The 27575-nt window shown below is 65.7% G+C and overlaps 1 protein-coding gene across 2 annotated transcripts; it reads right to left on the bottom strand.

Annotated features, from left to right (window-relative positions):
• On the bottom strand, positions 1–23063 carry COL6A1 (collagen type VI alpha 1 chain). 2 transcript variants are annotated; one of them, XM_039879767.1, is made up of 36 exons: positions 22900–23063; positions 18070–18175; positions 17268–17397; positions 15602–15802; positions 14544–14703; positions 14306–14434; positions 14195–14215; positions 14022–14042; positions 13904–13948; positions 13171–13224; positions 12684–12728; positions 12545–12571; positions 12379–12405; positions 12255–12299; positions 11984–12037; positions 11745–11807; positions 11357–11419; positions 11194–11247; positions 11070–11105; positions 10859–10921; positions 10428–10490; positions 6130–6192; positions 5576–5638; positions 5177–5227; positions 5011–5046; positions 4506–4568; positions 4296–4361; positions 3753–3788; positions 3381–3417; positions 3105–3113; positions 2873–3006; positions 2563–2672; positions 2268–2451; positions 2013–2193; positions 1396–1425; positions 1–1281 (listed from the first exon to the last, which is right to left on the bottom strand). In XM_039879767.1, exons 2-36 carry the CDS (start codon positions 18164–18166, stop codon positions 662–664), a joined length of 3081 nt encoding a protein of 1026 aa, XP_039735701.1. In that variant the 5' UTR covers positions 18167–18175; positions 22900–23063; the 3' UTR covers positions 1–661. The 2 variants fall into 2 exon arrangements, with proteins under 2 accessions (XP_039735701.1, XP_039735702.1); XM_039879768.1 differs by lacking the exon at positions 22900–23063 and adding an exon at positions 18410–18516.
• Between the last annotated feature and the right edge of the window lie 4512 nt (positions 23064–27575).

Below are 27575 nucleotides of genomic sequence, written 5' to 3'. Positions count from 1 at the left end.
TGGGAGAAGAGTGAGAAGCTTTATTTGGAAAATTTGCCCATGTGGACAGGGCTGAGAAAAAGAGAAGTAAAAATAAAACTAACGAATAAAAAGGGTCTTCGACGAAATGCGGAACCCGTCGCTGCCTGAGGCTGTTCTGGGGGAAGAAAGTCACTCCGTGCTGCCAGATGGCCCGCGCGCCCAGGCCGCAGCGCCGAGTGGGGTGGCCAGGGGAGCACCTTTGTTGTGGAGGACACGGTCGGGGAGACGCCGTTTTCTGCTGTTCTCGGGAGATTCTGGTCAGCGTCCCACCCTGCCCTGAGCTCTGGGACCCCGGCCCGGCGGTGAGTACTGGGACCCCAGGAGGGGCGTCCACTCATGGGGCTCCTGTCCGGAAGCCCCGGCGACCGCGGCCTTCCGCGCGAGCTGAGCGGCGGACCCACGCCGTGCGGTGGAGGGTGCGTGGAGGATCCCGTAAGACTGGGGGCGCGGGCAGTAAGCGGCACCCCGGAAGGCAGGGAAGCAGACGAAGGGGCTCTGACTGGCGGGCGGGGCGGGGCGCTTCCTCGCGTGGAGAGCCGGCGGGTGTGCAGGGGGAGGGGAGACGGGGGCAAAGCACGTGGCAGAGTTTCAAGCTCTCCCTTTAGAAAGTCGGGGCGGCCGCCGTCGGGGGTGCGGCCCGCTAGTCCTGCGCCACCTTCCTGGACACCGTCTGGTAGAAGACGCCGCCCAGCAGGGCCTGGTAGCTGGGCGCCCGGAACAGGTGGCGCTCCCCGTAGGCCGCGTCGTACTCGGCCGCCTTGCCGGTGACCAGCACGCGGATGTGGGGCTCGTTGACGCGCGGGCCCACGGCCAGCACGAAGACCTCGATGCCCGCCTGCTGCGCGTCCTGCACGGCCTTCTCGATGGCCGCGGCCGTGGCGCCCTGCGAGTTGCCGTCGGAGAAGAGCAGCAGCCTCTTCCTGGCGGCGCCCGACGACGCCTCGCGGTAGAAGCGCGTCACGTAGCCCAGCGCGTCGTTGACGTCGGTGGCGTCGTTGAAGAAGGGCATGGCGTCCACGGTGCCGGCCAGCACGGTGTAGTTGCGCAGGAACTGCAGGGCCGCGCGCTCCGGCCGCTGCTGCCCGCGGCCGCTGTACTGCACCACGGCCACGCGCACGTCCTGCGCCGGGTCCGCGCGCGCGCCCAGGAAGCGCTCGGCCAGCCGCTTGGCGAAGCGCTTGGTGGTCTCGAAGTTGTGGCCGCCCACGCTGGCCGAGCCGTCCAGCAGGATGGTGATGTCGGCCGGCGAGGAGAACTTGACTGCGGGCGTGGGCGCGGGCGCGGGGGCGTGAGCGCGCGGCAGCGCCCCCCCACGCCGTCACCCTCGGGTGCCCCAGACCCCGCACCAGCGCCCCGCCCACACCCGCTACTTACTTGGGCAGGTGTAATCTGGACATTTCTTGTCTGTAAAAGAGAGAGGCCCGGCGCGGCATGAGTTCCATCTGCGACCCCCAGCCGGGTGACCCCACGGCATCTCCATGGAAGGCGCGACGTGGCCTTGCGCACAGGTGGCGCTGCTGAACGCCCGGTCGGCCCCTACCCGGCCCCCTCCGCCCCACCAGGAAGGGGCGACCCCTTATTCGCAGTGGGTCTTCGAGGTGATGGAACAGCCCCCCAGGCACGGTTCTGTGGTCCTCGCACCACCCCAGTGAGGGGTAGGGCGGAGTCGTGACCCCCTCTGGGAATGGGGAAACCGAGGCTCCGGGAGGAGACAAGATGGTCTGAGGGTCACAGACCGTGACCTTCCGTCCCGATGCCACGCTGTACCCTTGCAATGCTGACCGCGTGCCCAGTGGGCGGGGAGAAGGCCCAGGTCCAAGGCCCGCAGTTCTTTAGCTGTCTGTCAACCAGCTGCCTGTACAACCCATGGGAGCCCCGCCCCCCGCCCCTCCAGGCCTGTGGCCCCGCCCCTGGCCCCGCCCTACGGGGCCGGTGCCCTGCCAGCGCCCTGCCAGCGCCCCCTGCCAGCGCCCCCTGCCAGCGCCGCGCACCTATGCAGATGTGGGAGGTGATGTTCTTCAGGAAGGCGTCCTCCAGCAGCTCCGCGTAGTTCTCCTTGACCAGCGAGATGCCCGGCCGGCCCTGGGATGCCAGGCCTTGGCAGGAAATGACATTGAGCTGGTCAGAGCCCGCGACGAAGCCGAACACGTCCTTGATGCCCACGGAGACCACCTGAGGGGAGAACAGGTCAGGGCGGCCGCTGCGGACCGCCCCACGGCCCAGGGCGCGTGTGGACGTGGCCCCACCTGGATGTCGGGGCCGCAGAGCACGCTGAGCGGCGTGGTGTCCCTCTGGGTGTCCGAGCGGCCGTCGGTGATGACCAGGGCGATCCGGTTGTTCGGGGTGGGCGGCAGGAGCCGGTCCCGGGTGTACTGCAGCGCCTCGCCCGTGAACGTGCCGCCTGCCATCCACTGCAGCTTCTTGATGGCTCTGCGGGCCACGGCACAGGCTCAGCGCTGCGGGCGGGGCGGGGCGGGGCGGGCGCTGCGCGGCTGCGTGGGCTCCCGGAGCGGGCGTGGGGCGGCAGAGCGGCACACTCACTCCTTGAGCTCCTGGGCGTTCCTGATGTTGGGGTCCCTCAGGTCCACGTGCTCCTGCATCTGGTTGTGGCTGTACTGCACCACGCCCGCGTGCGACTGCCCGGGCTGGAACTGCAGGGACCAGTGCCCAGTCAGGAGGCCCCGCTGCCCCTCCACCCACCAGGGCCAGAGGGCCGAGGCCACGCCCACGCTGGGGGCGTGGCTTCTGAGAAACGCACCCAGTCTCCCAGGGCCCCCAGCACCCGGCCCCTGTCCGGCTGGGTGTCAGGACAGAGCCTCCCCTGGAGCACATGGGCCAGGGTAGGGCGCACCTTGACCAGCTCGTCGCGGCTTAGCCGGTCAATGACCTTGATGATGAACTCCTTGGCGATCTCGAAGTTGTGCAGCCCGATGCTCTCGGAGCTGTCCAGCACGAAGAGGATGTCGATGGGGCCACACTTACACTCTGCGGGGGGATGGAGGCCACTCTGTAGCCCGGGCTGAGGGGGCACAGCCCCGCCACCTGCGGGGGCGTCTGCTGGAAGCTCAGAAAGCGACACTCACCACAGCAGGCTGGGGAAGAGGGGGAAGAGATTAGGTGGCATAGAGACCCCCGGCCCCACGCAAACCCTACTGCCAGCTACCTGCCTCCCCGGGCCTCCTCCCCTCGGGTGCTGAGGGTGGTGCTGGGGGTGAGGGTAGCTGAGCCCCTAGCCCCGGGGCACATTCTCACGGCGGGTACACGCCCGGCCCTGCTGCTCGCTTCCCCTCTATGAGACCACCGAGAGTAGGACATGTTCTTTCTACTTAAGACAGTCACTCAAAGACGGAGACACTCACAGCACATCTTCATGATGATGTCCAGAATCTCGCATTCCTGGGGAGGCGAAGGGATGAGCTGGCCCATTGTCCAGTGAGGGCTGCCCCGGCCTCCTAGGGTGAGGCCGGCCCTCTGGGTCACCCTCCCCTGGGACCAAAGCCTGGCTTGGGTGGGCAGGGGGTTCTCACTTCCCAGGGTGTGACCTGCTCTGCCCGTAGGCCCCTGCTTCCAGGGCATGGGCCCCTGATGTTGTCACCGGCATGTGGCCATCATGCGTCCCCCTGTGGCTGTCCCGTGTCCCTCCGGTACCCATCACACATATGCATTGCTGTCAGGGGTTCCCTTGGCCAGAGTGGCCGGCCCCCGAGGGCATTCACAGACTCTCCACTTACGTCCGGTCCTGGCGGTCCCGTGTGTCCTTGGGATCCCTGTCAGAGAAAGGGTGGGGGAAGGGCTGGCGGCCACCCTGCGGCCCTGGTCGCCCCTGAACTGTGGGTCTGACAGGGCTCCCACACCCCCCTGCCCTGAACGCCAGGACCCCAGGGCCCCTGAACGCCAGGGGCTGCAAGGCTCCTGCACATTAGGGGCTGGGGTGCACCAGGGACTGCAGTGTACTCTGCGACAACTGTCCAACACAACCCCCTTCCTGGCGGCCGGGACCCTGGATGGGGCCCACTCACACTGGCTGCCCAGTAGACCCTTCTGTTCATCCCAAAGGATGGGCAGGGGCCCAGACCCGGGCTCTGCTGTGTTCCTGGTGGCTGCCCACAGCCGCTCCCCGCTCACCACCCCCTGCGCGCCCTCCAGCCCCACCTGTCAAAGCCCCAGCCTCCCAGGGCTTCCCCGGAGACTGGCTCCCCAAACTCCCTGCCAGCCCTCCTCCCCTGCCGCGGCCTCAGAGCCCCGACATGCCCCACCCTGCCCGCCACACTTGCCTGAGGGCCTTCTGGGCCCCGGTACCCTTTTGCGCCTTTGACGCCACGGGGTGAAACGTCATTGTTCTGGAAGGAAACAGCACGTCACAGACACAGCCACGTGCCCGTCCCCCGTCCCCCGTCCCCCGTCCCCTGTCCCCTTGGCGGCCGCAGGTCCTGGAGGCCGAGGCCGGCTGGGATGTCCAGCATCCGGGGAAGGGCTGCACTCACGTCCTCTCCGGGGTCGCCAGCTTCTCCCTCGTCCCCCTTGAGGCCGGGGTAGCCTTTAGTACCCTGCAGGTGACAGGGGGGCACGTGGTCAGGAGGAGCAGAGTCCCGAGTGGGTGTGTGTGGGTGCGGGGGCCAGCCATGTCCTCTGCGGCGTCCAGCCGGGCTCCTGAGGCAGCCTGGCTTGTCGCCCTTCTTCTCAGATGTCCTATTTAAATCGGCTCACTACGGTGCAGTTTACTGCCTTTCATTTCTATTTGAGAAGCAGGAGTTTTAAAAGGAGAAGGATTACAGAGGTCTTGTCCGCCCACCCCCACCCCGTACACCCTTCCTGGGGGGGCTGAGCGCAGGCCAGAGGACAGACACCCTGAGATTCACTCCCGCGCACCCCGCAGGCATGCCGGCCACTGGGCCCTGCAGGGACCCCACAGACGGAGACATGTGGGAGGGGCCGTGCGAGGGCACGTGTGCGTGCACGCGCCAGTACCCACAGTGGGTGTGTACTCACGTTTATCCCAGGTGGACCCCTGCTGCCTGGATAGCCCTGTGGGGGGAGGGGGGCATCACACCAGGCTCTGACACAGGCCCCCACCAAGGCCGGGGTCCCGCCTGCTGGCCCAGGTGTGCCCAGCCGGCCCGGGGGACGGGGGCGGGGGCGGGGGCGGGGCACTCACAGGAAAGCCAGGGAACCCTTCGGTGCCGTTTCCAGGGGGGCCGTCTTCACCCTGGGGGAGCAGACCACGTCTCGTCACTGCACAGTGGGGGCACAGGAGGGGCTCCCGAGGGTCCCTCGGCAGCCCGGACGGTGTCTCTCAGCCTAGGCTGCCCTGTGGCTCTCTGCCCACCTCCCCCTGGACCTCGGAGCAGACGGGCAGGCAAAGCGTGCCTGTGCTCGCGGCCTGTGGTGGCTGCAGACACTGAGGGGACAGTCACCTGCAGAGGACCCTCCCTGTCCAGTCACTGACCAGGACCCTCAGACCCCATAGCCAGGGGCTCGAACCAGGGCTTCCTGGGGTCTCGGGCAGCCAGGTGTCACCCCTCCGGGGCCCTGTGCCCTTGGGCCCATCACTCACCCTTTCGCCCATCAGCCCAGGGTCTCCGGGGGGTCCTGCGGGCCCTGGGGCGCCTCGAGCACCCTAAGGAGGAGAGGAGCGGGTTTGGGGAGAGTGAGCGGGCACCTGAGCCGCGAGACGCAGGCTCGGGCGCCTCCCGGAGGAAGAGGAGGGGGACGAGGAGGAGGCGGCTGTTCGGCCGTGGCCAGAGGCGCGTCCCCCCAACGGGGTGGCCCCGGGCTCGGAGAACACGCCCAGGGCACCCAGGGCGCGAGCAGAAACGGACGGGCACCTGCGGGGAACCCAGAGCCGTCTCGAGCCCACATGGGCAGCAGAGAGACGGGCAGACCCAACCTCGGGGTGGCCGCCCCACGCACAGGTCGACGTGCTCTGAGAACTCGTGAGGCTTTAGGACAAGGCTCACAAGGAAAACACAAATTTTGTGAAGTCAGGTTCACGAGAAGTAACGCGCGAAGCATGAGAAAGACGCTGGAGGGAGCGGACATGTCCCCGCCTGGTCTCTGGGTGCGATTCTTTCCGGCCCGGGGTCTGGGCCAGGGCAGGAGGGCACTCACCTCAAGTCCTGGGGGCCCCTCGTCGCCTCGGTACCCTTTGGGTCCAACGGGGCCAGCATCGCCCTGCAGAGAGAGGGACGGGCCTGCTAGGCCCTGTGTCCACACCGCACGGCCCCGATCCCACTCGCTGGCCGGCTGCGTCCACGCCCCTCTGGGGAGGCCGTGGCCCGCCCGGCTCGGGGACGCCACACTCTGAGGCCTGCCGCACGAGTCCCCCTCATCCGGCCTGTCCTACCAACCAGCCAGTGGCCAGGAGGCCTCTGCCGCCCTGCTGCCCCCGCCACGGCCAGGCCACTCGGCTGCACCCAGGTCCTGGCACCGCGTGGACACACCTGGCTGCCACCTCAGCTGGGGCTCAGGCTGGGAGTGGACTGTCCCCAGAGGGGTCAGGGGCTGGAGTAACACAGGGGCCCCCCCAGAGGAAGCCGCCGCCAGCACAGGGCCCCCTCCCGGTCTGTCCAGCTCAGATGCCCGGAGACCGGCTGCACGCGGGCACCGTGGGGACAGGCGCCAGTCGGCCTCGGGGGCGGGGCAACCTCTTGAGCGGTGTCCGGGCAGCAGGGCCGACGCTGCTGGGCTGGCTCCACCGTCCTGCTCGCGAGGAAGCGGTGGCCCCCGGGATCCTGTCCGCAGGGGCCGGAGACGGGACAGGTGGCGGGGCCGGCCTGCACCTCTGTGGAGCCACGGTGACCATGGCAGTCCCGGGGAGACACGCACCGATGAGGGGACTTGGAATTGGGTAGGGGGCACTCAGCTGCCCACGAAGACGGCTTACGCAGGTGACAGCGGGCTTGCTGTTCATGGAGTCAAGCCAGGCCACCTCGCGTCCGATGGCGCGCGGCATACTCCAGGTGAACCAAGGGTGTAGGACACCCCAAGCAGCAGAGCCACGGACGACCGGGAGGCAGCGTGGCAGAGCCTCCCACGCCTCGTCTCGTTCCCCTGGGAAAACGAACAGCCCCGTGGATGGCTGGGGGGGACGCTGCCCAGACCATGCTCGGCTCTGCCCCAAAGGGACACAGCTGTCACCTGAGGGGCTAAGTGCACACTGATGATACCCTATGTTTGCAAAGTGGGGGTACAGTCCCTACTTCATGCTCTTGAGGAGAATGTAAGTTGGGGCTCGATAGGTAGGATTATTTGGCAATTATCTCACACACACACACACACACACACCATTTGGCCAAGAAATTCTGCTGCAAAGGATTTACGTTCTGGATGTAGCCTTGGAAGTATTTCAAGATGGTTGGACAGATGGATGGATGAATAGGTGCTGGAGATGGGTAGACGGATGGATGGACACATGGATAGATGATCGAGATGGACGCTAGATGACGGATAAATGGTAGACGGGTGACTGGCAGGGTGGATGGACAGATAGGGAGATAACAGATCATGGATGCATTACAGATGACAAATGACACAGATGATAGACAGATAAACAAAGACGGATGATAAACGGACGGATGGGTGCCTGGACGGGTGGATGAAATAACGGATGGGTGCCTGGACGGGTGGATGGGTAGATAACACGAATGGATGATAGACAGATAACAGATGCATGACAGAGATAGATGGTAATGGGTAATGGATGAGTGATAGATAACAGATGATGGATGGATGGGTGACGATAGGTAGATGACAGATGATAACGGAGAGGGTGGACGGACAGACGGATGGACAGACACAGGCCTGACAGGTAGGCGAACGTTGGTATCTAGTAGTGTTTTTCCATAACGCAAAACACTGGGGCGATCTACGTGCATGTTGATGCGGGGCTGGACGGGCACATTCGGACAGTTTATGCAGGGGACGCCCCGAAGCTGGACGGCGTGGGCCGTCCGCGTGGCCGGCCAGGAGAGCCCACCCCAGTGGCCGTCTGTCTGAGCTGTCTGTGTGAACGGCAGGCCCACACCCACCCTCACGCTTTTCCTGGGGTTCCAGAAGACGCCGAGCTCGGGGTCAAGGGCAGAGCTCTGCTGTCCGCGAGAGCCCCCTGCTGTGGCCGTGGGCGCCAACGGCCTCTGCTGACGCGGGGGGGCAGCTCCGCTCCAGGGCCTGTCTGTGGCCCAGGAACCTGAGCCTCCCTCTGCCTGAGCCGCCCCTCCTGACTGCCGGCTCCACCCACAGCCCAGCCCCGGGGAGTCCCCGGGGACAGCCAGCTCCCAGCGAGCTAGGCCTGGGACTCCGCGGGGTGTCCCTGAGGGGCCCTGAGGCCTCTCTGCCGCCTGCCAGGAGGACTGGCCACCGGCCAGGCCCTGTCGTGGGTGCTGCTCTCTCAGTTTTGAAATTCTTCTTGCTTAAAACTCTAATTCCAAATTTTTCTCCACAAGAAAAGCCACCAGAAACTCGAGGCCACAAGCCAAGCCCCAGCAACGCCTCAGGCTCAGCCCTCCGAGGTCGGCCTGTCTGGCAGCTCATGCCTGGAGCTCCCCGACCCCACTGTCCCCACTCCTGGCACTTGGAGTTCCCCAGGCTGAGCCCAGACGCCACAGCTGCGGCCTGCCCGGCTGTCCCCCTGCAGGAGGGACAGAGGGTGCGAAGCCAGCAGCCCAAACCGCATCCCAGCAGCCACACCGGGGGGGCCTGGGGGGGCCCAGGACAGTGGGGTGCGGGGGCTGAGGAGGCAGGTTCCTGGACGGCCCCCGGATGCCCCTCAGGGGTCTCCTGCACGGGGTGGGGAGGGAGCGGCAGGAAGGAGGGGAGGGCAAAGCCCTCAGCCCTGGAGACGGCACCCGAGCCACATCTGGAGCCAGGGCCCCAGGCCGGCTGGAGTCCTTGCCATTCAGGGTGACGACCCCAGGGGCCCTGTGGCGGGGTGGGGACACCTGGGGAGACCTCAGAGCGGCACACAGAGTCCCGGGCCTGAGGCCCAGGGCACGAGGCAAAGCCGGGAGCCCCTCTCTGCACAGGGCAGCCCGGCAGGAGGCCTGGGACAACAGGGTACCCCGTGACGGGCCGGGAAACAGAGCCCATAGAGCTGGGGACAAACGCTTGTCTCAGGCCAAGGGCGGAGCCGGTGGCGGAAGACGTGGTGGGCAGTGTGCCCCTGTGGGACAGCACCTTTGACCACAGGGCACTCAGCTCAGCTGCCGCTCCCGAGGACAGCGCCCCACCGGCCCCCGGGGAGGCGGCAGTGTGGGGTGGGGTCCCTGGCTGGACCCATCAGTGCAAGTGGGCATCGGCCCCTCCCCAGCCACAATGTCCTCGTCACGCAGCCCGTTTCATTCACGTTCTTACAAACTTATCTGTCCCCATGCCGGACGGCTTCCCTCACCCCCTCAGGACTAGGCTCGGAAGGGGCTCAGCAGGCCTGTGTGCTCCGCCTGCCAGCACCCTCCCAGGGTCTGCCTGGGCCCGAGGGAGCCTCACACGCCTCTGCCACCATGAAGCTGGCCACCAGGAGGCCACCAGCACCTGTGGCCTCGCCCAGACCAGCTGCCGACCCAGCGGCCTTCAACAAACCATGGCGGCTCACTGCCCGTCCTTTGTCCCAGCTCTGGCCACCTGTCCCTGAGGCTGCGACCCTTTACACGTGTCCCCCCAGCCTCCCATGACCACTGTGACGAGCCCGGGCCTGGGGTCTGAAGGAGGAAGATGAGCTGGGAACACAGGGTGGGGTGCCCCCTGGGAAGGTGGTCCCAGGGCCCCCACCCCACCCCAGGCTCCCAGCCCCCTGGACCCCTCCTCCCGCCCACCACGGGGCACGTCAGACCCCCTGCTCCCTCCGGGCTCCGTCAGCATGGCCCTTGGAAGGTGTCACACCCAGCAATCCCGGACCCCTCCATGCACAGACTCCCAAGTTGACCCGCAGCCGGACCGCACACCTGGGCCCCTCCCCCACGTCTCCTGGGCTGCAGTGTGCCTCGTCCAGGGGCCCCAATCCCCCCTGATGACCCTGCCCACCAGGCAGGTGAAGTCCTCAAACCCTCTGGCCCCCACCCCCACAGCCCTCCTCCAGCACCAGCCAAGCCAGGCACCCTCCCCACCCACTCTGAGGGCAGAGCTCGAGGTAGGGTGCAGTGGGGGTCTGCTCACTCAGCTCCGTGTCCTGCCAGGTGCCCCCAGATGACAAAGGGGCCCCTCTGTGAGTACTGGCACCTGGGGAACACAGGAGCTGGACCCGCCCTCACCATCGACACCCCACCACCCCGGCCAGCTCTGGCACCCACACCCTGTGGTCTCCCACGTTGCACCCCGTGCAGGACAGAGGCCTCCCCGCAGAGCCTGGGCTGCCAGAGCACCCTGCTCCACGCTGGGTGTCCACGCCCTCCGCCCCCCGCGGCCGGGCTTCCTACCGGGTCTCCGGGGACGCCAACCGGGCCCTCTCGCCCCTGGTCACCTGGGGGTCCAGCTTCGCCCTGGGAGGGAAGAGCCGGTTGTGAGGGGGCACAGCAGCAGGTCCTGTTCCCAGGAAGTGCCTGTGCCCGGGGGTGTCACGTGACTTCCAGGCCTGGAAGTTTCTGGGGGAGCACGTCCTCAGACCGAGGGGCAGACCCCGTGCTCTGCTCTGACACCAGTCCAGGCAAGGCGCCCTGCCCCCGAGCTGCCGGCCGGCGCAGCTGCTGCGTGTCCTGGCCTGGGCTCTCTTGGACACGGGTGAGCGTGAGGGCCCCCTGAAACCTGGGCCGGGAGCTTGTGGCCTCTGCCCTGTGTCTGACAGCCTGGCCGCCCGGCCCCCCCACCCCCCGGCCTCACCTTGGGGGCCCGCTTAACGATGGGGACTCACCGCGTCCCCTCGTGGGCCCCGCACGCCGGGGGTGCCCCGGGGGCCTCTCTCCCCAGGGCCGCCCTGTGTGGAGAGAGCAGAGGGCGAGGAGCATGGCGTGGGGGGCTCCGGGCCGGGGGCCAGGCGCCTCCCCAGCAGCACCCCCGCGGGCGACGCGGCCACACGTGCCACCGAGAGGTCGGGCCGAGTGCAGAGGGCCGCTCCGACTCACCCTTTCTCCCGGGGGGCCATCGGGGCCTGCGTTTCCCTGGATGTGGGGACAAACAGAAGCGTTCATTTGGGACTAGACCTGGCCCGAGCCTCGGGGAGCGGGGCAGGCTGAATGTGGGGCTCACCTCGTCGCCAGCCTCGCCTTTCTCTCCGGGGGGTCCCGGCTCTCCCGGCTCTCCCTGAGGGGACAAGCGTGCACGTATCCATCTCTGGCCCCTGGGCCCCGCGGCCCTCCCCGGGCCTGGGCCTCCCGGCCCTGCCGTGGCGGGAAGCAGGGGGCATGCTTACCTCATCTCCGGGGGGCCCTGTGCTCCCCTGCCTCCCAGGCTCCCCATCAGCTCCAGGCTCCCCCTAGGAAGACCAGGAGGGTTGGCCACACTTAGCCCGTCCTGGGCCGGTGGCCCCGTGCCGGCCCTCCCTCACCCAGACTCAGGGCCTCCCCCCCACCTACGTCTCTACACGAACCCCAGGCTGCACGGCCACAGGGTCAGCCGTTCTCATGAGCCCAGGTGCCCGGCAGCCTGGGCTCTGGGCCCCGTGGTAAACGGTTAGCTGGACCTGGCCTTCGGAAGCGTCTTCCGGGACCGCGTGGAGCATCTGCTCCCAGGAAGGCTCCCGACGGGGCACTCGAAAGACGACGCAGTCCCGGCCGAGCCCCCAGGGACGGGTCACTAACCTTCTCTCCCTTCGGTCCGAATGCGCCTGCGTCGCCCTTGGGCCCGGGGGAGCCTTGAATACCCTGGGGAGAAGGTGGCAGAGGTCAGTCCATGGTCTTAACCCAGCAGCCACCGGGCTGCACCCCCATGCGAGTCACCAGCCTGCCGGTGACGTCTTTGAGCGCCAAGTGAAGGGTTGAGCCACCGTCACACCTAAGAACTCACAGTCTTAGCATATGGGTGACAGAAGGCAACTTACATCGAATCCGGGTGAGCCTTTGCAGCCTGGCAAGCCGGGGTACCCCGTCTCCCCCTGGAAAGGAAGGCAGGTGTGGCTCACCCATCCCGGCCCAGGACAGCCCCACCCGGGAGATGCTCCGAGCTTGGCCAGGTGGCTTGGGGGCCACTAGGACCTCGCCGCTCTCCCGAGTTGCCTGGGAGGGCCCACGCGAGGCCCCGTCCGCCACGTCCGGGGGCCCTGGCTTTGCCCACTGTCCCTCCCCTGGCCCCCAGCACCCCGGAGGGCTCACCTTCATGCCGTCCATGCCGTCCACACCACGCTTGCCCTTCTCGCCCTGCGGGGCGCAGAGACCACCGGTCAGACCGAAGCCGGACAGCGGCCCCCGGGAGAACGCGTGCCCATGCCACACTCACCTTATAGCCCTTGGGTCCCCTGGAGCCCTGCAGAGACAGAAGGGGGGTGAGGGGGTCCCCGGAGACCGGCCTCATCCTCCCGCCAGGGGGGCAGCCTCCCCGTCCCCATCCCCTCGAGGGGCTGCTCCGGCTCAGGGAGACGCGCCCCACAGCTGCGCCTACTCACCTTCTCTCCGCGGCTCCCTTTCTCTCCCTACAGGCAGCAGGAGGGCAGGGGCATTAGTGACAGCCCAGGCCCCAGGCCGCGCTCAGCAGCCTGGTCAGCCCCAGGAGCGGCTGGGCGGGGCGGGGGAGGGGAGACGCACCTTCATTCCCTGGTAGCCGACAGGTCCCAGGTCCCCGGGCCGGCCCTGGAGCACAGAGGGGCTTCATTAGGCACCCTGGGCAGGCGGCCCACCCACCGCCTGGCCTCCCACTGCCCGCTGGCCGGACCCCGCCTCCTGCTGGCCGCATCCGGGGCACAGCCCTGCTGTGAGGCCCCAGCTCCGCTCCGGGGGATCCTGACGACAAGATCCCCCGGGAGCTGAGGGTGGGGTGTGCGGACACCGGCTGTGGCTGGGGTACAGGTCTTGGGACTTTGCTGGCCAAGCCCCCGCCGGCCCCTGAGAGCAGGCCAGGCCGTGGAGGCCTGAGGGGCCGGGGGGCCTCCTGGTGTGGCGTGGGGGAGACAGGGCTGTGCCTTGCCCCCATGGGGGCCGTGTCCTGTGACCCTGGTGCTCAGAAACCAGCCGTCCTTCTGGAAGCTTCCACAGCCAGGTCCCCCACCCGCAGAGTCAGCGGCTCAGCACTCACGGGGTCTCCGGCTTCTCCTTTCTCTCCTGGGAGGCCCGGCTTGCCTCGCTCCCCCTGGGACACAGAGCAGGTCAAGGTCAGGGGAGCCCGTCCCGTGCGTTTCCGAGAGCTGGTGGAGGGACCCCACCTGCCCTTGTGGTGTTCGGGTGCCTTCCCCGGCACCCGTGGTCCATCTTGGGGTCTGCGAGGTCAGGTCCACGTGTCCCCCCGCACACCCTGCCGCCCGCCACCCCTTCCGGCCGCTGCGCTGGGCTCCCAGGCAGTGGCACCAGCACACAGACCCCCGAGCAAGGCCGCTTGCTCGTGGGCGGGAGGCTCCTGGGGGCTGGGGCTGACATGTCAGGAGCAGCCGGGAATCTGGGCCCCGAGCGCACGCCCCCCGCCGTCCGCGGAAGGCCCAGCTCCGGGAGCCAAGCGCTCAGGGGACACCTCAGGAAGGGCCCCTCCTCCACCACAGGGAGCGGCCACCCCACGCCAGCCCTCGGCCGCCCCAGCGGCCTCGGTCTCTGCGCCTGCGCTCTCTCTCCATGGCTGAGCCACCTGGTCATCAGGGGCACCCTCGCCGTCCCCACACCCAGCCAGCGGCAGAAGCATGGCGGGTGCTCAAGATGGCTGCTTGGGGCCCCACGTGTCCCTAACGCCTGGGGTGCCAGGTTGTAGGGACACCCCTCCCACGCTCATGCGACACCTCTCTCCCTCTTGGGCGTAGGCGGGGTGGGGTACAGCCGCTCACCTCGTACCCGGGGTCGCCCCGCGGTCCAGGTGGTCCTCTGGCGGGCTGCAGAGCAGATAGGACAGTCAGCCCGGGACAGCGCCCCGGGAGGCCCGGGGGGCGGGGGGCCCACACTCACCTGGCACTCGTAGGAACAGCACTGCCAGGAAAGGAACAGGGTGACACGTCAGAACGCCGAGGCATGGCCACCGCGCCCGTCCGCGTGCTCAGGGGCCTTGGCCCAGGTGCCCGGCGGGGACACCGGCTGGCGGTGACGCCCTGGGAGGTGGGGGTGGGGAGGGGGTCTCTTACCACTTGCTCCACGTTATTTTTCTGAAAACGAAGCGAGAAAGCCCAGTTACGTCACGGCCGTGGCCGCGGGTGTGCGGCGCCCGGAGGGGTGGGCGTGGGCGCGGCACTCACGATCATGTCCGTGATGGTGTCGATGGTCTGGCTGATGGCCTCCTCGGCATCACGGCTCTGCCCCCAGTCGGCCGCCGTGAAGTTGCGCCGGTACGTGTGGTCCGTGGCGATGATGCTCAGCCGCGGCTCCTGCGGTGGATGGGGGGGACGAGGGTGACACCGGGGGCGCCGGGGTGCCGGGCCCCTCTGCCCCTCCCCGCGCGGTCTGGCCAGCTGCAGGCCCGGGCAGGGCTCCCACCAGGTGGTCGGGCGTGATGGCCACTGAGAAGACTTTGACGCCCAGGTGCTTGGCCTCGTTCACGGCGTCCTCCAGGCCCCCGCACGGCTCCTTGTAGCCCTCCAGGGGGTGCCCGTCCGTCACCACGATCAGGTACTTGTTCTCCTTCAGGTGGGATCCCCTGCAAGGCGGCGGGCGCAGTGAGACCTGGCCGGGCTCCCCAGGTCATCTCTGAGCCTGTGGGGCCCCAGAGCTGAGACCTGGAGATGGGAGGTGACGGGCAGGTGACAGGCAGGGGCCAGGAGCCCGGAGGGAGGCCGGGACCCCGTCACCCCAGCTGTAAAGTGGGGCCGTGCAAAGGCCATGGAACACAAGAGCTTCGTGGGTCGCGTGTCAGCCTTGGGAGATGCACGGGTCCTCGCCCTGCCTGAGGCATCTGACATGGGGCCCAGACCCCAGACCGTGGGAGGGGACAGCTGAACACCTGCTCCCTGCGGTGGGGACGTGGGGGCTGCCATCCAGCCGAGCCGAGCCACAGCCGGGAGCCAACGCTCTCTGGTTAGTGGTGGCGGCTGCTGGCGGCCCCCACTGCCAACACCACCTCATGTGCGCAGCCAGCCCTGGGGACATCGGTGCTGTCACGTGGTCCCTTCCCTCTGTCACCCTCTCTGTCCCTGTCTTCTGTGTGTCCGTGTGTCCCCCTCTGTCCGTCTCTGGCTGCAGACGTCACCCCTGCTCAGCCCGGGGGAGGCAGTGACCAGGGCCTTCCAGGTCCCTCCTGCTTTCACGGCCGGAGGAGATGATGGACAGCCCCAGCGAGGACGGCTGGACGCAGAGTGACCCTGGGCAGCCGGAAAGGCAGGCTGGGCGGCGGTCACTAAGACTGGTTCTGGGGGCTCTTGGGCACCAGAGCTTGGTTTGACAGTGGGCAGCCCCAGGGCTCTAGCAAGTTTGAGTGACCATGCTTGGGTCAGGAAGGTGGCGCACCATCTGGGGACACTGGGTCCTGCGGCTCACCAGAGGCCAGGAGCTGGCCAGAGGAGGGAGCCCAAGGCCGAGGGGTGGGGAGGGGTGCTCACCCCACCAGCAGCTCCTCCAGCCCCTTCTTGATGGCGCAGTCCGTGTAGGTCCCCTTGCCGAAGTACTTGACCGCGTCCACGCTGGCCTTGAGCTCGTCGCGGCCGGCGGGCATGCGCGTGAGCCCGCGGATGATCTCCACCTCGTCGCTGTAGTGCAGCGCGCCCGCGTTCCACACCAGGTTGCGGTCGCAGCGGTAGTACCTGCGGGTGCGGCGGGTGAGCCGGCGCCGCCGGCCCCGCCCACTGCCCGTCCAGTGCGCAGTGGCCACCTCTCTGCCTGTCCCCGCCGCCCCAGAGGGAGGAGCCAGCCCCCCCCCCCCCCCCCCCGCCCTGGACCTCGGCGCTGCCCTGAGACGCCGGACCCCGGCCTGGGGCCACGCGAGGGCGGGCGGGCGCGGTCGGAGGGCCAGGCTCCAGCCCACCGGCGACCGCCTGTCCCTGATCTCCACGGACCCGCTGAGCCCCTGCTCCTGTGCAGCGGGTGGACTGCGGCGGCTGGGGCGATGTGGGGAGGGGACGGGGAGAGGCTAGTTCTAAGCGGGACACCGGCGAGGGGTCCCCACGGATCTGACTGCCCCTCTCTGCCCCGTGAGCTAGCGCCGGAAGCAGTCGGAGTTTGCTCTGCGGGGCCCGGGGGTGACCCGTCCGGCAGACCGTGGCGCTGATGCGGTGACGGAGGCTCCTGTGTTGGTGCTAACGGCAGCAATCGCAAGAGGAGCATGCTCACAGATGGGGAAACTGAGGCACTGCGAGGCTGAGTAAGGGGCCAAAGGCACGCGGAAGGGGTGCTGGTCCACATGGCTGCCCCGCGACCCTTCCCCAAGGCACCGTTTCTGCAGCCCCAGCGTCGGGTCAGCTCGTGGTTTCCGGTCCGTAGCCTTCTGCATTGGGCAACCACACCCTCTGTCTCTGTGGTCACTTTTGGGGGAGGAGGCTCCGGGCCCAGGTCAGCGGGTCAGTAGGGACCGGGCGGGACTAGGGACGGGGCCTTGCACGGGTAAGGGGGGAGGTGGGGTTCTGACTCGCGCCCCTCCCCCACGCCGGCCTTTCAGTGTGGGCGTGTCCTGCCCTTGGCCACGCCCACTGCTGGGATTTATCCTCCCACCCTCCCGAGGCTGCAGGTTCGTCAGACAGATGAATGAGTGAGTGAAGGAACGAAGCGTCGTGCCCAAACCCACCTCCGAGATGGCGACCCCTCCAGGCCCCCCTCCGACTGGGACACTGGGGACATCGGGACATTGGGTCCAGACACAGTTTCTGGCCATCACCTGGGCAGCAGTGAGTGTCCAGGTGGTCGACAGGGGCTGCCCCTCCAGGCCTTTCCAGAGCCTCAGGCCAACCTCCTAATCCTGTTCAGTCTGGGCTGGGGGGTGCGGCTCCTCGTCTTGTGTGGGGTGCCAGGCCCCCCACATCACACCACTATCCCCTCGGCCCTCCCCGCCGGCTGGAGCCTTCACCCCTTTTCCTGAGCCTGCTCCATCTCAAACCCTTCCCTGGCCCGTCTGAACCACTGTGGACGTAGGGAGGACGCGAGTGGCCAGGCCAGCACCTCCCTCCACAGACCATGGATGGGAAGTGGCCCCGGCTCGGCCTTCTGGGCGTGGCAGGCGTGGCATCAGGCGGCCTAGGCCCTGGGCCCGTGGGGGAGGGGCGGGCACGCTCCTACCTGTCTTTCAGGTTGTCTATGAAGCGCTTGGTGAAGGCCTTGACCTTGTCCACCAGGGCCCCATAGGGCTTCAGCCTCAAGGCCACGCTCTCGGAGGTGTCCAGCACAAAGAAGAGGTCCACGGGGCAGTCTGGGCCGAGGGGGGGAGACACCAGCTGCTCACGGCTGTGCCCTCGAGGCCACATTGAGGCCAGTTCACCCACTTTCCCGGCTGCCGCTCCGCCCCCACCGGGCCCAGCCGGCCCCACTACTCCGAACGACCCTTGTCAAGTGAAGGTGGTGCCCAGCGCGGTCGGGGTGACCGTGGGCCCCCAGAGCAGCCCTGATGGTCGTGCCAGCCCTTGGGGGACCCGAGCCAGTAAGGCTGCCTTCTCGTTGGCTTCCAGGGCTGCTGTGAAGCTGCCGGGCACAAGCTTCAGGAAGGGTGCGGGAGAGCAGGTCACCGCACGTCTGGACTGGCTGCCAGGCGGCCATCAGACGGAGCGGACCGAGGTGGAGAGGGAACAGCCCTGGCCACTGAGGCCGAGGCCCTGCCACCCGATGGCGCTCATCCTCCTGGCCAGGCTCTTCCCGCCTGGTTGCGGTGGCCGTAGCCCAGGGGCCTTGCTGAGGAACTTGCTGTGTCCACCAGGACTGGACACAGAGCTGGGGTGCTCCTTGCCCCCACGGGGCCCCCTTCGACAAACCTCACATCAAGGGAAGGGGCCAGGGCCGCGCTCGGGCATCTGGTCCCCGCCCTGGGTCCCCGCCCTGTGTCCCCGGCAGCCGGAGACACGGTCAGAGGGCGGCACCGTCCACTCACCTTGGAAGGCGATGGCCTTGTCGGCGGCCGGGAAGTCCTGAGCGGTGGCCCAGCAGGCCTGCAGCAGCAGGGGCAGCAGAGCGTGGGGCAGCCTCATGGCACCGGCCTGTGTGTCACCATCGAGCAAGGGCAGGGGTCAGGATGGGCTGCCGATGTCCAGAGAGCGAGACGTTGTCTGCTCCGCCAGAGTCACAGCCGGGCGGGGCGGGCCGGGGGCGGGCCGGGGGCGGGCCGGCCAGGGAGGAGGGGCCGCGGCAGGCGGGGGTCTCCTCGCCGGGGCGGATGAGCAGGGGAACCGGGAACGGGGGACGGGAGTGCAGCCGCTCACAGGGCGGACGGCTTTCTACAAGAGACGGCGCTGCTGGCTAAGCGTTTCAAGCCCATTGCTTTGCTGGGCTTCTGAGTTTAGTCAAATACTCACAAGGAAAAGAAGTTTCATTTTTCACTGTGGGAAAACAAAGTCAACAAATATGTATACAGCTGAGGCCCGGAGCGGCTGGGCACCAGATGTGGCCAGACCCACCTCTGCCCCAGAGAAGGTTCCAGAAGACCTTTCCTGGAGCTGGAGCAGAGGACACGTGTCTAATATCAGCCTAAATGATTTAGAAACATACAAAACCTGTGTAACCATCAACAGTACTTTTGAGAAAAAATTCAGAAATGACAATTCGTGACGGTTCCAGGATTTTTCCTGCACCGTTTTCTTCATTTCCGCCCTGCTTTGCGGGGCGTTTAGACACTGATTGCACGGTAGTGTCGCTTGCCACTGAGTCCATCTGAGCGGCGCTGTGGGCATGTCCCCCCGTGCTCGGGCTCGGCCTTCCCAGGCCTGCGCCCTTCCGTCCGCCCAGCGGCATCTCTGAGGCTCTTGCCGGTCGGGGAGAAGCAGAGGGAGCGTGTCGCGGAGCCCCAGCCAGGCCTGCGGGTGCTGGGGCTGGGAGGCTCCCTCACGCAGCAGGCGAGGGTGATGGGGCAGCGCAGTCCTGGCTCAGGGCAGGACAGGCGGTGGCCTCCAGGCTCAGCCGCTTCTCCGCGTCCCCCACCATGCAGAACGCCGCGTGGACTGCACAGGGGGCGCCACCCCGGACGGGCTGAGGTGGCCGGGACTGGCAGGAGCTCAACAACGCTGACTCCAGATTTCGTTTTCCTCTGACAGGAGAGGTACGCGCTCACCGTGCAGACGCCACAAGTCCGCGAACCCTCTCTGGTCCCGCCGCCCGGAGCCAGGCCGAGCTAACTCCTGGTCTCTTCCTCGCTCCCTTAAGCACTCGTACTGACGTGCCGCCGCCACCTGCTCGTGCACCTTCGTCCGAGGCCTTTTCCGATGGCGCACGGGACATGAGCGTACCCGAGAACCCCAAAGCCTCCCGGACACCCCACTCCAGGCGAGCAGCGGGCTGTGGCGAGGCGGGGCTGTCGGGCCCCTCACGCTCCAGACCCTGCTGTCCCCAGAGGCGTTGCGGGGTCCTCCTCGGAGAGCCACGTCGCCCACACCCCCCAAAGTCCAGGCCACCGGAAGTCGGTGTTCATGCAGAAAACATACCCCACTGCTCTGGGCACCAAGAGACAGGGAGGAGACCGTGTGGGGGAGCCGGTGAGAGAGGGCCCGGTGGCCGTGGGGACAGGGCTGGGGGAGCACAGGGTTCTTTGGGGGGTAGCAGGGCTACTGCAGGTTTGAAGCGACCCTCTGGAGCAGATGGGGCCACACTGGCAGGTGGCACTGGCAGAGCCCAGCCAGGCAGGTGAGCTCTGCAGGTGGGAGGAGTCAGGCCCTGAAGGCAGGAGGAGGAGGTGGCCGGGGGGTGTCCAGGAGGTCTGGGGACAGGGCTGCCCCGAGGACCTGTGAGAAGGGTGGGGCTGGTGACAGGAGAGGCCTCCCCTTGTCTCCAGGCCCCGGGGCCCATGCTGGGTGGCTGTTCAGGGAAGTGTTGGGGTGCCACGGGCCCGGGGTTCAGGGGTGCCTGAGGGCATGCGGCCCAGAGTGGGGCTTCCCTCCAGGCCTGCGTGTGCATGTGCGCACGTGCACGTATGCGCGTGTGCACACACGCGTGTGCCGGATGGTACCCCGAGCGGATCTGCACCCTGATGCCAGCCCAGCTCCCCGTTCTCTCCCTGGGCCCAGGCCTCCCTGAGGGCCAGGCTGCTTGGGGTGCTGGGACCCTGGATTCCCCACAGGGGCCCCCAGAGCCCCTGCGAGGGCACCCCTGCTTCCCCCTTGTTCCCACAACCCTTGACCTTTGGTGCCTGGAGGTTGGTGCGGCAGGAGGGGTGGGGCCCCCTGCTCACTGTCAGGGCCCTGAACCCGAACATGGGTGGGAGCTGGAAGGGCGGACGTGGCGGAATCTGCCCGTGACCCCACGGAGAGCAGGAAAGGGCACTCCGGTGCAGCCCAGGTGGCCAGGGCTGGGGGACTGCCCGCAGCGAGCCTGGAGCCCCCCTCCCCTCTCTGCTCTCGGTGGAGCAGCAGGCACCCCAACTGCAGCGCCAGAGCAGGGCCTTCTTCCTCCTCAAAACCCCGCTTCCTGCTCCCCCCCGCCCCCCCTGCTCTAAGGAACTGTGGTGGCAAGTGAGGTGTGGTCGGGGGACGGCCCCTGCTGGCTCCTCCAGCCAGGCTGGGTGCACCTGGGTTGTGTGAGGACCCCCAGGAGTGTCCGCCCCCACTGTCCGCCCCCAGAGGGAGCCTCTGCCAGAGGCGCCACTGGTTGAGTCTGGGATTCGGGGAGGGGCTGCCACCACCCCAGCCTGGGGCCAGGGTCCCACAGACGCAGGGTCCACTCCAGGAAGGACAGCGGGGCTGCGATCGAGGGCCTTTAAGGAGGGGCGTGGGGGTCGCAGGGGCAAGGAGGTGAGGGCGGGGTCTCCCACCAGACCCCCTCGGTGTCCAGGCGAAGCCCCCTGAGTGACGCACATCCGGCCTGGGCAGGGCCTGTGCTGGACGAGGACAGCCCTGTGGGCAGCCAGGACACTTCCAGGCCTCGCCAAGGACGAGTCCGCCTGCAGAGGGTGAGGATGGGGTGCTCCCTGCCAAGGGCGGGGTCCCCATCGCCGCTTCTGCTCCTGCTCACCCCCATATGTCCCGTGGCCTCCCAGCACCACGTCCACACAGAGGGACTACCTGAGTGACCTGTCCCGCATCCCACCCCAGCCGCCGGCTGCCAGCGTGCCGGCCACAGCGCTGGTGCAGTCAGAAGCCACCCAGCCATCCCGGCCCTGGCCAGCTCCGGGCAGCTCCAGACCCCCCGACCGCTCCTCGGCCACCCTCTGCTAGTCTGTCCGCCTCGTGCAGGCCCAGGGCTGAGGCAAGGCCACCTCTGGCGAGAAGTGACCGGCATGGATGGAGCCTCGGTCTCCGGCCGGAGCGACAGTCCCCGGCGCCCACTGGCCAGCGCACCACTCCGATGGCACTGTCCTCCTGTCCTTACTTAGCAGCGAAGCACTGGACCCCCTGCTACAGGTACCCAAACCGTCACCACCCCGCTGGTGCCCCTTCCTGCTCTGACAGGGGACAAGCCTGGAATTTTCTCTGGTCACGTGTCTTCAGGGAGGGCACCGACTCCAAGCTCAGAAGGTGGGTGACGCGGGGCCAGAATACGGGTTAGAGGGGCCCTGGAGGACAGGGAGGCGAAGGGCATCTGAGGGGCCCGTCCCGCGCCCCAAGGCACGAGTGTTTCTGTAGCGTCCCGCCTCTCCCTGGAGCGTGGGTGACGACGGAAAGCCACTTTCACTTACAAACACCGAAGACCCAAACCTCTTAGCGTCCGTTGAACAAAGCCTTTGATTTCTTTTCGATGCCTCAACTGTCAGATGAATTTTCCGCCCAGCTTAGAACGTGATTCATCAAGGAAAATAACGTTTTCCATGGTTACACCTGCGGTTTCCATGGTGTGTGACTGGACGCTGGAGCTGGCGAGTGCCAGGCTGGCCCGCGCGCCCCACCACCCCCAGCACAGGCCCCGGGTGGCGAGCTCCGTCCCAGGTGCCTGTCCCTGCCCTGAGCTGCGATGGCCTCTCCCTCCGTCCTGGTGTCCGAAGGCCCCTCTCTTGGCCAGCTTCCCGGTGCGGGCCGATGCCCTGGCTGGGGCACCTGGGACGTGGTGGTTGTCCCCAGCCTGCCTTTGCTGACAGCACTGTGAGTCAGCTGGGCGGGCAGCGGCCGGTGGCAGATACACGGCTGGGTCAGGTTGGGTGGGGTGTCCGGGGTGGACCCGTCACGGACCGGCTGGCTGCCCAGGAGGGGACGCCAGGCTCGTGGGGGCATCTGACTCACATTGTCCTGCAGGCAGGTCCGCTAGGTGGGACTTGGGCCCTAACTGAGCAGGAGTCCACACCCATCAGCACTAAAGCAGCCAGAACTGGGGGGCAGGGATCAGAACCTCCACGTCCACACGTGCCAGAGCCAGGGGGACATGTCGGGAGGCCCTGAGTTGCCACCTTGGGGCAACGCGCACTTGCGATGTCCGGGAGGCAGGAGGGGCTGGGGGGCGGGTGTGGGTGAAAAGGGTGATCGCAGGCTCAGCGAGGTGGGCTGGAGGCGCCCCGTCGGGGCCAGGCGGACCCCAGTTCCCAGCATCCACCCACCCTGCACCCCGAGCAGGCCGGGGGCGGGGCGCCCAGGCCCTGACGAGGAGGGGACGAGGGACCCTCCAGAGAAGCGGGCGGTGCCGGGCGACCTGGGCCATGGCGTGCGGGCCGGGCTACGAGCCAGGCCCCGGCGGAGGGCCCTGGACGGCCCGGGAAGCCCCGCGGGGCCACTGGGCAGGGGACCCGCACCCCGTCCCTGGCCGAGGTGGCCGCCTTGCGGGTCCGGATGGGTTAACCTTTTCCAGTTACCTCACTCTGGCCTCCGGTTCTGTGGAAAAGCAGAACATCTGGCAGTGATATTCCCTTGGCCGCTGGGCCTGCGGGGAGCTTGGCCGCTTTCCTGAGCCAGCGAGCGGGCAGGCCGCCATGGGTGGGAGCCAGCGGGAGGCCAGTGGGGACCTGGGGGAGGGGGCTTCCCAGGCAGGCCCGCCACGCCGCCTACCGCGGGGCCCTGGGCCGCCCAGCAGGGCCTCCGCAGCCAGCCAAGCATTCCTGAGAGCGGGAGTCATTTCCTGCGGCTGGCCCTGGGGGCAGGGGGCGGGGGTCCCCAAGGCGGAGGGGCTGCCGTGGGTGCAGCCGGCCCTGGCCTGGCTCCTGGGTGCTGCATCTCGGTGCCCAGACAGACAGACGGGTGAGGGGCCCTCTGCCCCGAGGCCCTCAGTGTTGGGGCCCCGTGGAGTGGACGGACCCCAGCCCCGCCAGGCTGCGCCCAGCAGCCAAGGCCTCAGAGTGCTCCCCTCCGCCAGCTTCCTCCAGGGTGGGGCTGGGGGCCAGGCCTGGCCATGATTACTTGGATGGCCCCATGTTCCGGGGGCTGGCACGGGGCTGCCCTCGCTGGTCCGCAGGGGAGAGAGGGCAGTGGGCCTGGGCCCCACAAACCAGCAGCCCCCGGCCTAGGGTGGCTCCCCAGACCGATGGATCCGGGAGAAGAGGGGGTGCCTCCCTCGGCTGGCCCCGGCACTGCAGCCCGAACCCAGCCAATGCGGCTCTTGCTTCACCCCTGACACCCCCAGGACCGCGGCATCTGCAGAGGACCACTCAGACCCTCTGCCCTCAGCCTGGCCACGCCACAGTCCAGGGGAGCTGCTGGCATCCTGCCCGGCGGACCCCGAGGCCCAGCACCACCGTAAAGCAGGCGCCGTCAGGCTGGGCCAGGCCCCGCGTCAGCTCCCAGGAGCTGTTCCCTCGAAGCAGCACGCGCTCAGGGGCTGGAAGCCAGTGGAGGGGACAGGCCAGGCTCCCCGCAAGGCTGAGGGGTGGGGACAGCGGTCCGGACCCGAGCCCCGTCTCTGGCGTGTGGCTCCTATTCGCCTGCGTTAGCCCCACGCCCAGGATAAGGTGTGTCCTCTGGGTGGACGCTTGGTTCTCAGGAGCACGCCCGGGGCCTGCGTGGCCTCCACCGTCCACTCACACCAGAGTGTCTTGTGGAAGAGGAGTGACCCCCTGCATCGCGGCCTCGGGGAACCGCACCTCAAACCCCCCGAAGGGGCGTTCAGATGCCCCTTCATGGGCCTGGGCTGTGGGGCGAGGCGGCAGCAGGGTCCGGAGCCCCAGGGACGGGGGAAGAATGAGGTGCCTGGGCCTCTGACCCCCACCCAGGGAGGCCAAGTCCCCTCCGGGGTCAGCAGGAGGACGAGGGGGCTCAGTGGGCCAGGTTCTGACCATAGTTTGGAGCAGAGGGCGGCTGAGGTGGGTGCGGGCCCCTTGCCCGCGGCTGTGGGTGCGTGGGAGGCACTGGGGTCAGCGGGCAAGTGTCCCTGGCGTCTGGGGCCCAGTCCACCGGCCCTGCGGGGACCAGCGCACGGGTCGGACAGGGCTTTGATGACCGTGGGAGGGGAGTGTGGCCGCCCGGCTTTGGAACCCCGGCCCCACGTTAGTGGCCACCACCAAGGTGCAGGCAGCCTCTGTCCTGGAGCCGCTTGGGGCCATGTGCAGGAGTCCAGACGGGGCCACCAGGCGGGGGCAGGGGCAGGCACTGCGGACACAGGACGGATGGGTAGACGTGGGAGGGGAGCGGCGGGTGCGAGGGGCCGGGCTGCTCCCCCCAGAGGTGTTAGCCCAGCCTGGGGGTGGCGCAGCCTGCGGCTTGCACAGCTGCCTGCGCCGTCGCTGCTTCCCCCCAAATCGGCTCTACCACCCGGACTCGCAGACTGGCGGGCCTGGGGCGCCCTCTGCTGCCCGCCGGGGCAGCCCTGCGACCACTCTGAGTCCTGGACCACTGGTGCCCTAGAGATACAGAGGTGGGACAAGGCTTCCACTGCAGACAGGGACTCGTGTGTCTCCAATGGCCCCAGCTCTGCCAGAGAGGCAGCGTGGCCAGGTCAGGCACGGCCCCAAAGTCCCACCCTGGTCTCCGGTAGTGGGGCTTTTGATGCCCACCCACCATAGAGATTTTCTCTATTGTTTTTCTATTCTCTTTTTCACTTTTTTTCTGCTCAAAACTTTATGTCACATTGGGAAATGTCCACTTAATACACAAGAAAGCAGTACGGAGGATGAGAGGAATAAAAGCACATGGCACCCACAGAACCCGAACCAAAACGGCAGCGGTAACTGACCACAACAGCCCGGTGGGAGTCAACCGTCCAGGCGAAGGGTAGAGCCTTCCAGACTTGGAAAGGAAGAAAAACAGAACCAGGAAGACCCGCAAGACCTGACCTGGGCCGAGTCTGTTCCTCTTTTTCTAAGTGATTAGATGTTGTTATGCATCTGAGATCTTCCTTCTTTTTGAAAACACAGGTATGACAGCATTAACTTTCCTTCTAAGTGCTGCTTTTTCGGTAGATTGCTTTTTTATTTTAATGAATCCCAAAGTGTTTTCTAACGTATCGTGTTGTTTCTTCTTTGACCTATGGATTATTTAGGACGTTGCTTAGTTTCTACATATTTGTGATTTTACCAAACTTTTGTCTGTTGCTCATTTCTAATTTACTCCATTATGGTCAGCAATGGTTTTATCTGGTTAAATTTACTGAGGGTGGCTTTTTGGCCCGGCACGTGCTCTCTCCTGGAGGATGTTCCGTGCGCACCCGAGAACGTGGATTCAGCCTCGGGGGGCGTCTTCAGGTGCGGCTGGTCTGCAGCATTGTTCAAGGTTTTACTTATGCTCTTGTTTAGTCCCTGCTTAGTTTTTCTATTCCTTATTTAAAGTGAGATACCGAAGTCTCCAACCATTATTGCCGAATCGTCCATTTCTCCCTGAATTCTTTCCGGGCACGCTGCATGTGTTTTGGGGCTCTGAGTCGTGTGTACATTCGTAATTGTTATATCTTCCCAACAGATTGGCCTTTTTCTCAACTAAAATGTCCCTCTTTCCCTCTAATAACCTTTTTCTGTTTACAGGTCCATGGTGTCTCACGTTAGCATAGCCACTGCGGCTCCTTTATAATTGCTGCTCGCATGGTATAATTTTTCCATCCTTTTGTTTTTCGATTTCAACTTACTTATATCATTAAATCTAATGTGTCTCCTATAGAGAGAATTTATTCGGGTCTTGTGTTTTATCCAGTCTGACGATCTCTGCCATTTGATCGTTGACATTTGATGTTATTATTGACATAGTTGGATTTACGCCTGCCATTTTGCTTTCTGGTTTTTCCTTTAATGTCTCATGTTGTTTTGTCCTCTATTCCTACTTTTACTAAATGGATATCTTCCAGTGTACTATTTACTTCTATTTAATGATTTTTAGCTACTTTTTAATGATTCTCTTATCGGTCGCTCTAGGGCTTACAACGTACGCCTCAGGTCATAAGCGATCCCGCGTTTCTGTTAACTTAAGTCCCGGGAGCGAGAGGGGCTTCGACCCCTCAGAGCTCCATTTCCTCTTCCTTAATTTTTATAATACAACAATACGTCATAAACTCAATACCGGATTGTTCCAGTTATTGCTCCGTAGGACGTGCCTTTCGGGGAAACGACGGGGAGGAAGGAAGTGTGTGTTTACTGACTTTTCACACTAACGCGATTCTTATTTTCCGTCCTCTGCGTTTCCTCCCGGGGGTCGAGGCATCGTCTGGTGTCGTTTCCATCAGACTTCGCCCTCGTGCTCTGGTTTTCAAACATCAAACATTTGTACGTTATGGACCCAACAATATGATGTTGTAGATGTTTTGCGCACTCGCTCTTTGTCAGTTAAGAGAAGAAAAGAGAAGATACAGGTAAATACACCGTCTTTATAATGAAGTCAATAATTGCTTTTACTGGTGCGCTTTGTTCTTTTGGGTGTGTGAATTCGAGTTCCTGTTTAGGCGTCAGGTGCTTTCAGCTCCTTCGGTATTTCTTGAACAGCAGGTCGACTAGCAACACACTTTCTCGTTCACCTGCAAATATCTCTATTTCGTGCTCACTTCTGAACGATAGTTTTGCTGGGTGTGAGATGCTTGGTTGACAGTTTTTACTCTCAGTGCTTGGACCGTGTCACCCTCTCTTCCCTCGTTTCTGATGAGAAGTCAGTAATATTTCTGGGGTTCCTGCCTATGCGACGAGTCGTTTTTCTCTTGCCGCTTTCAAAATTTTCTCATTACATTCGGGCTTTCATGTTTTGACTTCGATGCATCTGGATGCGGAGCGCCTTGTGTTTATCCTGTTAGGAATTTGTTGAGCTCCTTGGTTACGTAGATTATTGTTTTTCATAAACTTGGGGACGTTTTCGGCCATCGTTTCTTTGATTTTGTCCCGACTCCTCTCCCTCCCTCCCTCTGGAGCTCCGTCACGCACACGTCGGTGCATGTGATGGCGCCCGCACGCCCGAGGCTCCGCTCACGCTGTCTCTTTTTCTCTCGCTTCTGCAGGTTCGATCACCTCTACCACCCGTCTTCGACTTTACCCATTTGTTCTTCTGTCAGCTCAGACTTTCAAGTCCTTCTAGTGAATTCTTCGTTTCGAGTATTCTCAGCTCCAGAATTTCCATTTAATTCTTTTCG

Source organism: Pteropus medius, unplaced genomic scaffold (genome assembly GCF_902729225.1).
Source record: "Pteropus medius unplaced genomic scaffold, Ma_sr-lr_union100, whole genome shotgun sequence".
In the NCBI taxonomy this organism is placed as follows: Eukaryota; Metazoa; Chordata; class Mammalia; order Chiroptera; family Pteropodidae; genus Pteropus; species Pteropus medius.
The sequence above is the reverse complement of the archived record's forward strand: the minus strand, read 5'-3'. Positions and strand labels throughout refer to the sequence as shown.

Excerpts from the sequence above, each read along its gene's own strand:
- COL6A1 (XM_039879767.1), bottom strand. The coding sequence starts at position 18,166 with ATGAGGCTGCCCCACGCTCTGCTGCCCCTGCTGCTGCAGGCCTGCTGG. Across the intron at positions 12,572-12,683 it reads TCGGCTACCAGGGAATGAAG|GGAGAGAAAGGGAGCCGCGG; the intron begins GTGCGTCTCCCC and ends TGCTGCCTGTAG. Across the intron at positions 12,038-12,254 it reads ACGGCATGGACGGCATGAAG|GGGGAGACGGGGTACCCCGG; the intron begins GTGAGCCCTCCG and ends CTTCCTTTCCAG.